An 11,277-nucleotide genomic window follows, 5' to 3' on the forward strand; every position below is an offset into this window, starting at 1 on the left:
ATTGCTCCATTTGTCCGATAACATGATGCACCTACACAGTCAAAACCACACAACCCGAAGACATTTTTTGAAAAATTCCTCCATCTCGTTTAATGTCCTTTACGCGATGCAATGTTGATCACACACACTAAAAAAATGACAAGCAGAAAAGAGAGAAAAAAAGAACCAACAACTCGATGACGGTACGACGTTTACGACGAAGATAACATGAAAAACGAAAGAAAAAAACAACGCACACACTAACCAAAAATAAATGAATTGATGGGTAAAAAAAATTGGATTATGACATGTCATAGAAAATTATTATAGTTGAATTCTGACAGCACTATGGCTTAGTGCTTCATAAAAATGGCTTTACAAAAATTTTCAGATTTTTCAACACCGTCAGTCATTGGAAATTTCAGTGTCTGACACTTTTTGAAAAAAAAAAAAAATCCAAATTTTGGTGTAGCAATTTAATCGAAATCATATAATCTAGTAATTCATTATTATTGGAAAAATATCCAGGCTCACTTTACCGGCCGATTGATACTCTTTCACACGACGATAAAAAACCAAAAAAAATGTCGAAAGTTCGCTTCACCCGAGTGTTCATCTTTTAAATGACTTTGTCGTCATTTTTCTCTACTTCGGCTGTGAACTTTCGTATGGTGTGTAAGCATCATGTTAAGCGGCTCAACAACATGCTTTATGCTCGACAGAAGAGAAGAAAAAAAAAACAAACCAGCGAGAGAAATATCGAAATAAATTTTTGTGTCTATGTGTGCAGTGAGGTGAGAATGTGTGTAGGTTTCTTTTGTACTGTGTGCTACCTAGAGAAAAAGTAGCAACGGGAATGCAAAAGAGACTGCCAATAAAGGAGAATAAGAATTCAGGTTCACATGCACACATTGGAACGCTCTCAAGCCGTGCTCAGCGCTGTTGTCAGAATGCATCTTAAACATTTCAAAGCATCGCATGATAGTCAGTCAGTACACATTTGCGTTTCATAGTGATCGGACGGTTTTGTTGGACGACTCTCTCTCATTCACGTTGATTACAAGATTTGATCATAACATATTTCGTGTGTGTGTTTTTTTCTCTGTTGAATTCGTGACTATGAACTTCAATATCAAAATGAAAAACGTTTCTTTCGTTTTGCCTTTTTGTGTGGATTTTTTTTTTAAATATTTCACACGAAAAATGGTGAACGGACTTTAAGAGAATCGAAAATACGATCTTCGAATCGAGATGTGTGTATGGAACAATTTACGAATATTTTCGAAAACGTTGGTTTGGTGAATTTTGTGCGTACAACGAGAAAAAAATTCAATTGCCAAGTGAATATCGAAAAATATTCAAGTGAATATAATGTACTGACCGAAAAGGCGATAAAAGATTTTTCTCATTGAGCTCTTCTTTTTATTATTACCACGAATTTTTGGCACGAAAAATATGTCATCTGTTAAACCGAAATGCAACAATAAGTTCAAATGAAATTACGAACAATTTTTGCGGCATAGCTTATACAAGCAAACGTAGCACAGAAACAGTAACAAGCTTGAATGCGATAACACTAAAAAGTGAACACTAAACTACTGCGAAAAAGCCACAGATTTAAATATAAAATATATTTATGTTGTGCATATGTACATAAGATATATGAAGAAATAATAATAATAATAATCATCGTGGTCGTCGTCTTCGTCATCGTCATCACAAAGCCGATGTAAAATTATTGTATATCATTGCACAGAATGCGCGCAGCAGTGGGTGTAAAATACAACAAGGATTTATGGAGTTCGCTTGTATTCAATCCAAATAAATAATAATCCCCAACAAGAATGCAAGATACACGCTCAATCAAACTGTTTGGCATAGTGTTTCGTTTTTTATTCGTTTGTTCATTTTTCGCTCTTTCGTTATGTTAAAAAAAAACACACACTTTTTTTAACTCTGATTATTCAAAGGGCAGTCTCGTAATCTGGCGGTTCGGTTGATTTGCGACAAATCAAGTTTTATTATCAGCTAGACATAGAGAACGAACAATAAACAAAATTTAACACAAAAACATTTTAACAGACTTAAAAAAAACCACCATCTGGTACGGCATTGTCCGTAATAATTTGTGTCTTTAATATGGATGAATTTCAATTTGAAATAAAATGAACATTAATTGATTGTCAAATATGCGGTTAAAATAATTCAATGTCGCTTTAGCGTATTTATTTGATTTAAATAAAAAAACGAACTGAAAACATTTGCAGGAAAATCCATGTGAGACGAAAAAGTGCATTACTTTCGAAGAGAATTCCAGTTTCTATGACTAATTGAATTGCAGCAGTGAAACAAAAAAAAAATTGAGAAAATATTGCCTACAGTGTGAAACAATAAAACTTAAGAGCAAATAAAATACATGCAGAGAGAGAGAGCGCGAAAAAAACTCAAACAGCGACCGATTAGACAGACGGAGTATAAGTCAATTTGCAAATCAAATAAATAAAATCTATCACATGTGAATTGAGTGTTGAAAAAGGAAGTGATGTATGATCCAAGATCAATTGAAACTAGTGAAAATGGAAAAGAGGATAATGTAATTGTATTACAAAAAATGTATCGTCGACGTAATTTTCAACGGCAAGCGTGTGTTATAAGTGTTATGGCGGCATTCGTGATCGGATTATCGTTGGGTGTTTTCGTACCAGTTATTGGCTTGGGCACCGCCATCTCAACGGAATTTAATGATAGACAGTTGCTATCGTCACGATCATTATCCAATTTTGATGTGAATGGTAAAGCGATCGCCGATGTCGACATTGTAATCGACCATACAAACGATGTACATTTATCGAACGTTTACAATATTAATGGTGAAAATGATAAACTCAGCGATTCGTATGCGGTCACATTTGTGACTGAAGGAAAAAGGTTAACAAAACATGTCAACAACAAAAATGACATAGATTCCATCAATTCTGACAGATTCAATGATTCTAATGACCATTCGCTTACGGCCTATTTGAACAGAGAACGAACACGAAAAATTACATCGCAACGATTTGCCGACGGCAAACATGTAAACGCTATCATATCGTCATTTCCATTCATTTCGACAAGCTTGAAGCGATACAATAAAGCCAATAACAAAAAATATATACACATTGATTATACAAATGGGAATGATGTATTGCACAATCGATCCCAAATGCTTCCAACCACAAATATCAACGAAAATCCATATGATGTCATTGAAAATAATATATTTTGGGGAAAAATAATCGAAGATGCCTTACCAATGGGGTATAGCGTTGATCACGTGAACGCTTGGAATGATTATGTTAATAAAAATGCAATTGTTAAATTAGAAATTGGATGTGGACGAATGCAAAATCGTTTGGTTACATTTCAAGATGGGCGCAAAGCATGCGCGCGCTATAGACAAAACACGGATCAAATTCAAGGTGAACTGTTCAGCTTTTATTTGGGACGTCTATTGAATTTGACCAATTTGGCACCGAGTGCCGCATCAATCATCGACTTAAATTCAAATCCATGGATATCAGCCGCACAAGACGTTCAAAGTGCACAATGGAAAGTTCAAAGACCAGTTGTACTTACCGATTGGATTCCAGACCTTGAAGCAGCCAATATTCCGGTCCTATTCCAACCGATGGAACGTCATTTGAATAAATTTGATGTAAAAAATATCACACTTGGTTTAGATGTTAAACCGCCAAAAACATTGATGCATCATTTGGGTGGTATCAAACCAAATCCCAATTGGAATCAACTACCAGTTAAAATGGATCATACCAACAATGACATTGAACTCAATAAAACGGTCCAACAGAAATTGGTGGAGCTAGCACAATGGTCGGATTTGATCATTTTTGACTATTTGATCGCTAATTTAGATCGTGTGGTTAATAATCTATACAATTTTCAATGGAATGCCGATATAATGACAGCACCAGCTCATAACCTAGCCCGACAAAGTGATTCAAAACTCTTGGTATTCCTTGATAATGAATCCGGTTTGTTGCACGGCTATCGGCTGCTTAAAAAATACGAAACCTATCACGGACTTTTGATCAATAATTTATGTGTATTCCGTCGACGAACCATTGATGCATTGCAGAAAATGCAGAGTGATGGCATTGGTAGACAATTACAGCAATTATTCGAACAATCAACATCGGATAAAGTACGAGATGTATTACCATCATTGCCAGATAAATCAATTAAAATTCTAGTCGATCGGATAGATCGTGTTTTAGGCCAAGTGCAAAAGTGTCGTGAATTATTTTCAAATAGATAGCATCAAATTTAATTACAATAGTTTTCGTTTGGTGCACTTTTTCAACGCACATTTTTTTTTTGTTTTAGTTAAAACAACTTGGATCAAGAATATCTATATATGATATAAAATTGTATATTAAATTAAGAGAGAAGGAGAAAAATACGCAACTTAACACTAAAAAAAGGAAATGGACGACAACAAAATACAATACGTATGTAGTTAATCGTGTATATGCGATGCATTAAGAGTAAGAAAAATAAAAAGAAAGACAGATGGATACAGAGAGAACGAGAAGGAAAAGGTATGAAAAAAATTAAAACGGCACACACAACGCGCACAAAAAAATTAAAACGATTGACTGATTTATTATACAATTATTACAATATATAAAATATTGAAAATCAAGTTGCAGAAAAGTGTTTCGTATATATATATATTCATTCTATCGTCCCTTCTTCCTCTCTGTCATTCTTATAAATAAATAATGTTTTGCGTGCACTGGTGTTTTAGATTTGTAGTTGTAGTTGTATTTATATTTTGTATATTTGATCACAAGACTTAACATTACATGGTACACTGCTGCAAACCCATATGAAAATTCACATTAGTGACAAAATATCAGCGCATTTAATGGAATTAACAGAGATAGATATCCACCGTATCAATTGATGTAAGCATTTCAATGCAACGGCAATGGCCACTAGACAAAGTCAATGTCAAACAATTGTAATTATAATTAAATGAATGCTTTATGCTCGAATTTTTATGGTTTTTAATTGCGTAGCATTGCATTGCATTCAATGAACTAAAGAAAAACACTCTCTGATTCAATATATATATATATATATTGTATATTCTCATCGCAGCAAATAAAAATGATTGCAAAGGATACCGAAATAGAAGAATAAGAAGGAGAAAAAAGTACCACAAAGTGGTATAGAAGCAACTAAAATTCAATTTATGTGCTGAATACAGGACTAAAAACAAACAAACAAACGAAAAAAAAGAAACAATATAAATAGATGTGATCGTAGTTTACATGTGAATATATCCGCATGTGAAATGCAACCAGATTTTATCATATAGCAGCTTGTAGCATCTATTGTTTTTTTTATTTTATAATTTATACATAATTATAGTATAACCGCTATATATGGTAGAGTTTTCATGTAAATAAGTAATATAAATCTTGGAGGTTAGACATGTAAAATTAGCAAAACGCATTTTACGAAAGAAAATTATAAGACCAATAAAAATGATAACATAAACACTATACGGACGTAATTTACATTTCAAAATTGATGGAAGAAGAAAATTGCACAAGCTAAACGGAGATTTTTGAAAGATAACGAATAAAATTGAATGGTGTGTGAATATTCGAATATGCAAAAGTAATTACCAAAAAAAAAAAAACATTTCTAAATCATCCGAAAGAAAAAGTAATGCCAGAATTATGGATTAAATTACATTGTAAAAATTCAAATTTACCTAATATTAAAACGAAATCAATCAGAATCTATATAAAAAAACACATGCTAGGAACTTATGATAATTAAATAGATCTGTCACAAATATATACATTATTTGGAATGAACAGAAGCGTGAACATAAAATAAATTGATGAAAATAATAAATTGTTTTAATTATTTTCTTTGTTTGTACAATTGTACATAGAGTATATTCGCGATGAGAATAGAATGCACGATAAATCCAAAACGGTATTAAAAAAAATGTATTGGAAATTGGGGTTTACAATGTCAACAAATGATAACTTGGTTTCTGTGCCAAGATGGAATTTTTGAGGTCTCATAGTTCAGCGACCTGAAGAATATCGAATACAAATACAAATATCAGCAAAGTTAAATATCATCTCTCTTCCTGAGAGTGTACGCGGCTCGCGCGATAATTCTCGGAACATGGTCTTGTTAACAATTATAAATTCTATAAAAGGAATTGAATTTGAACACATGTTGTTTCTTTGAACATCGAGTTGCATTTCTCTCTCTCTCTCTCTCTCTCTCTCTCTCTCTTTCTATTTTGAGTTGGTGGTGGCAGTGCTGCGGCTGCTGATGCTGCTAATGTTCTTCTATGTTCGCAACGCAAACAATGTTATTGTAGGTAAGATGGTTGTGTGAAACAGCACGTATGTGATTGGCAAACAAATATAAATAATATGTGTGTGCTTTGTCTATTTGCTTTGTAGCATGGCCTTTGTGTGCATTTAATTCAAGGAAAACGAATGCAGAAAAAATAACTCTTTTCTTTTCAATATCATACTCTCACATCACATTCAAGATGTCGATGCAGGAATCGTGCGTGATATTATTCATCGTTGCTATAAATTGCAAATCAATGGTGCACATCAAGTAATTCCGAATTGAATTTTTATATATATTATTTAGCTACCTTTAGTTTTCGATCTAGATCAGCGCATCTATTTCATTTTTTTAAATCTGATATTATCTATCGAGTGACCCGACTTTTTATCGTTTACTTGTTGTTTATATCGTGATGATCCACTAAAAGCGTCGTCAATACTTTCTTTCATCATAACAGATTTGTATTTATCGGATGTATTTTTTTCAAATAATCTATATAAAATTATATTAAACTTAATCTTATTTTCACATAAATTCATCTCAACATATTCACATCATTTAAAACTTTATAACACTATTACCTTCAAATTCAAGGAGCATAATAATTGTTTGTCATTTCTGTTTGGTTTTAGAATTTATATCTTAAGACAAATCGTATCTCGTATAAATTTACAATACGCAGTACTGAGAGTACGATTCTCATTCATTTTTATTTTATCGTATTTACCTAATAAACCGAACATTTGCAAATTTCATAAACATAGATAGTGAATATCTTTGTTCGGTTGACAAATGAAAATAGCATGGCTTATCTCTTGCTGTATAAATAAGAAAACCAAATTGATTGATTAATGCATAAAGCATCGAGGCGATGCAATAATGTAGTATTATTGGTATCGTAGCCGGTATCGACGGCAATTATAATAAATTGTTGTCTTTTTTTTCTTATTTTGATGCATTTTTATCAGACAATATATTGAGCTGAATATTCATTTGAAATGAAACGAAATAGCACGCTATTTTTGATAAAACAATAGAAGTGATTGTTGTGGTTATAAAACACTTACGTTGGTACAATAATTATAACAATCACTTCTATTTTTTTATCAAAAATAGCGTGCTATTTCGTTTCATTTCAAATGAATATTCAGCCCAATATATTGTCTGATTTTTATTTCTTCGTATTGAAAATACTTACTCTATAGAGTGTTACAACTGAGTGCATATGCACGAATTTGTAAATACATTTTCATATCACGGATAGGCCATACTATTAATACGTATACATATTATTATTGAACTAATGTGGAAAGGTTTTATCGAAACTATAAAGTTGAACTGAATATCGTAATTCTGTAACAGTCGAGTCTGAATCCAAAAAAATGGAACTCTCAATATTATTAATTAATTTTAAATGATAATTTCTTCTAATTTTTTCTCAATTGAGTCAATAATATGTCTAACATACAACAGTTTAAGTATATATTAGAAACTAAATATATATGGATTTTTTGGGAGGCTGCTCTTAGCCGATAATCCAATTATCAACGAGTAAAAGGAATCTGACGTCATTGAAAAAAGTATCTTTTCTGTGTAAAACAAGATATTTCTTTACTAAAAATATCGAATATTTTTTTAATACATTTATTAAATTATTGGAACTAGAAAAGAAATCTGAAATCTAATCCGATGTCTGACACCGCACATATTGATCTTTATTTTTAAATTAATTTCCATGTCAGACGTGAGTCGTAGTGATTTCATAAATCGTTCTATCTTTTTTTTTCGAGATTTTTGTTTGTGTTTTGGATTTATTTTATTATTTACTATTATATCGAATGACATTCTATATCATCGTCGGCAAACAGGTATTTTTTGTATAGAAGAGTCAAACATCATAATATGTACAATACAACACACACAAAGAGGCGAATAAAAGACTGTAAAAATATTTAATGTGACACACTCTAGAATCTAGAGTCTGAATAAATATTGAATGTTGATGTTGTCATTATGGTATTCAAGCGAAAGAGATGCATCTCTCTCTCTCTTAATTATTAAACTGTCTATCTAAAAAAAAATGGATCGAAAAAGACATAATTTTGCAAATGGTAAAATATATTTATAAATTATCTCCAAATAAGTAAGATAATACCATATCAATAAAAATTGATTTTTAAAGGTTTACAGTAAATATGAACATAGCAACAACAAAAAGTCATACTTTCTACGTATTGATATTTTAAATAGCAAATAACTGGATTCTTGGTGAATGGCATGCTCGTGCCGAAAATAAACAATGTAATTTTTTTCAAACCGTAGAATGCAGAGATATAAGCCAATGGTAAAAAATGCCAATATACTGAATCTTTCTCTATTTCATAATCTATCAAAAACTACTATAAATTTACGATTTACAATAAATAAATATGCGATGAATGTGTTCTGCTCGACACTGAATGCAATGAATATACAATGACAAATATAAATATAGATTAAATTGTTTAGTCTATACAAATCGATTTTATGTAATCAAGAATTGTTAATTATTATTATTCGGCAAATCGCATTTTGCAGAGAGGGGCAAATCGCATTTTTTTTGTTTTGCAGGGGGGCAAACCCCAATTTTCAATTTTTGCAGACGGGGGTAAATCCCGGACGTTTGTGTGACAGGGGGGCAAAACATGGAAACCCCCCCTCTCAGCACCTATAAACACAGACACTGCGACACTGTTGGTTTTAATTCGGTGGTAAAATTCCTTCGTACCCGTTCGTTGTTCTGTGATTATCTTCATGTCAAACAACAGTGCCCATGCAGCGTCCTTGTTCCCAGCTCTGGCGTAGTATGTACGGTAATCGCTTTTGATATCCAGTTTTCCATTCTTACGTAATTGACCTAAGAGGTTGATCAAATCAGTATGATCAAATTTGATGTACTTCAACTTTGTGTCGCAGAATGGAATGACAGTGAAATTGTTAACATCTGGCAGTTTCGGCAAGCATGGCATCTTATTGTTCTCTCGATCGCAACTGTAGATTAGATTAGATTTATTTCACCGCCAAGTGCTGGCTGAACTTAGGTATTTTTACAGAGTATAATATATGTATAATAAGAGTTTAAGTTAAATAATCAATTAGTTAGGTGAATATAATAGTTGAAAATTATATAAATACATAATTTTTTAGGTGAAAATAAATAATTTGTTAGGTGTAAATATCAATTGATAATCAGTCAGACTAGAAATGAGAAAATAATTGAATTATTATCATGACTACATTTTTTTAAAAATGTATGCTTTCCATTGCTGGCTAAGAAAAACATAGTCACTCTTAAATTGGGCCACGATGCGTTGGATACGAATCCACATCCATAATGACTCGAACCATTCTTGAGATATTTGTCGAATGATTTGCCACAATGCGAACGAACTTCTTCAAATAAAATGCTCATTTTCACCTGTCATTCATCATCGTTGTCTGTCCAATCTTCATTGAGCATCAGATTTTTCATGGTGTTCATAATGTCAGTGTTATCGAAAGGTGAATAATTGGATGACTAAATCAGTTGTGGCTTTTTTTTTTTTTTTTTTTTTTTTTTTAATTTGGGGAGCTAGGAGGTGTCGCTCAGGCTTAAGCTTAGGTGACGCTATCAAGCTGATGCGCTATCAGCTGCTATCAAGCTGGTGCGCTATTCAGCTGCTACCCAGCTGATGCGCTGTCAAGCTGCTATCAAGCCGATGCGATTTGGCTCAAAACCCCGTTAGTAACGTTAGTAACTTACATACGATGTTCTATCGGTCACCCATTCAATCACTGACCAAAGCATATGCAGCTTAACCTCAGTGAGTGAATGGTGCCGTAGTAGTCGCAGCAGCCACTGTACCCCCCTATTTGTGGCTTTACAAGTTTATAATTAAATTGATAGCATTTTAATCGCAAAAAATCCGTCAATTTTGACCAACAACCCTTTTTCGAATTAGTCTATACATTAGTCTTATATTGAGAGCGTCAACTGCGCGAGTCATCTGACTGTGTACTGGCCAATCGAATTTTGGACTCCATTGTCGCACCATCGCGTAAAATGCGGCTGGCATTTGTGCTGTTTTCGGATCACTGATGTTATCCAACGTCACAGAGTTGAAACTGTTGCGAATGACTTCTCTTCCATTGTCATCATCAACAGCTTCGTTGACTTTGAATAACATCAACAGCGATGCGAGAGTCATGATTTTCGTAGCGTTTAAACATTTTGCGAAAAATATTTTGATTAGCATGTCATTATATTCCGGTACAACTATCGAATTTATTGCCAATTTGATCAGGCTAATTTCGATTTTGTCCTTTTCCTCCATTTGCTCTGTTGAATCTTTCACCGTAACACGTTGCATTTTGGCAATGGAGTGCTTTCTCATTTCCACTTTCACTTTCCTTGGCAAGCCGAAATTTTTGTTGTGCCGCTTTTGCCTAACCATGGTGATCGATCGATCTATGAACGAACGAAAAAAAATGTAGAACAATTGAAATGTTTGTTGCAAACGATGGTGAGATTAAATCAAATCAATGCACTGACTGATCACTTACGATAAAAAATTACGGTAAAACTCACTCTTCAAATGCAAATTGATGTGCAACGCGTTTTCTGTTTACATTTGACAACGAATTAATGTAAAAAATTCCAATAAAATGTTTAAAAATTGAGTCTTTTAAAAATATTTCACGTTAATTACAGTTGATGATGCAATTGCAAAACAGCAACAATCGTCTCGATTGTTTAGAAAGCACCAAAGTACGGAACAACCTTTATGCTTGAAATCACAGCTATATCTGATCAAACATCATCCGCTGTTCTCTCACGCGCCAAAAAGTATATCACAGCAAATTTTATTTCGTTTTGTTGTG

The 11,277-nt window shown here is 32.9% G+C and overlaps 1 protein-coding gene and 1 long non-coding RNA gene across 2 annotated transcripts; one reads left to right on the top strand and one right to left on the bottom strand.

Moving 5' to 3' along the window:
* Positions 1–997: 997 nt before the first annotated feature.
* LOC116347914 (extracellular serine/threonine protein kinase four-jointed) lies at positions 998–5,973 on the top strand. The gene has a single exon (XM_031778719.1). It carries the CDS (start codon positions 2,522–2,524, stop codon positions 4,295–4,297), a length of 1,776 nt encoding a protein of 591 aa, XP_031634579.1. The 5' UTR covers positions 998–2,521; the 3' UTR covers positions 4,298–5,973.
* Positions 5,974–9,950: 3,977 nt separating this feature from the next.
* Positions 9,951–11,277, bottom strand: LOC116347911. The gene is made up of 3 exons (XR_004201737.1): positions 11,106–11,277; positions 10,960–11,017; positions 9,951–10,864 (listed from the first exon to the last, which is right to left on the bottom strand). It is a non-coding gene; the product is annotated as an uncharacterized LOC116347911 (long non-coding RNA).

Source organism: Contarinia nasturtii, unplaced genomic scaffold (assembly GCF_009176525.2).
Source record: "Contarinia nasturtii isolate CC-2019 unplaced genomic scaffold, AAFC_CNas_1.1 Cnas_scaffold_2166, whole genome shotgun sequence".
In the NCBI taxonomy this organism is placed as follows: Eukaryota; Metazoa; Arthropoda; class Insecta; order Diptera; family Cecidomyiidae; genus Contarinia; species Contarinia nasturtii.

Coding starts and splice junctions, on each gene's coding strand:
- LOC116347914 (XM_031778719.1), top strand. CDS start 2,522: ATGTATGATCCAAGATCAATTGAAACTAGTGAAAATGGAAAAGAGGAT.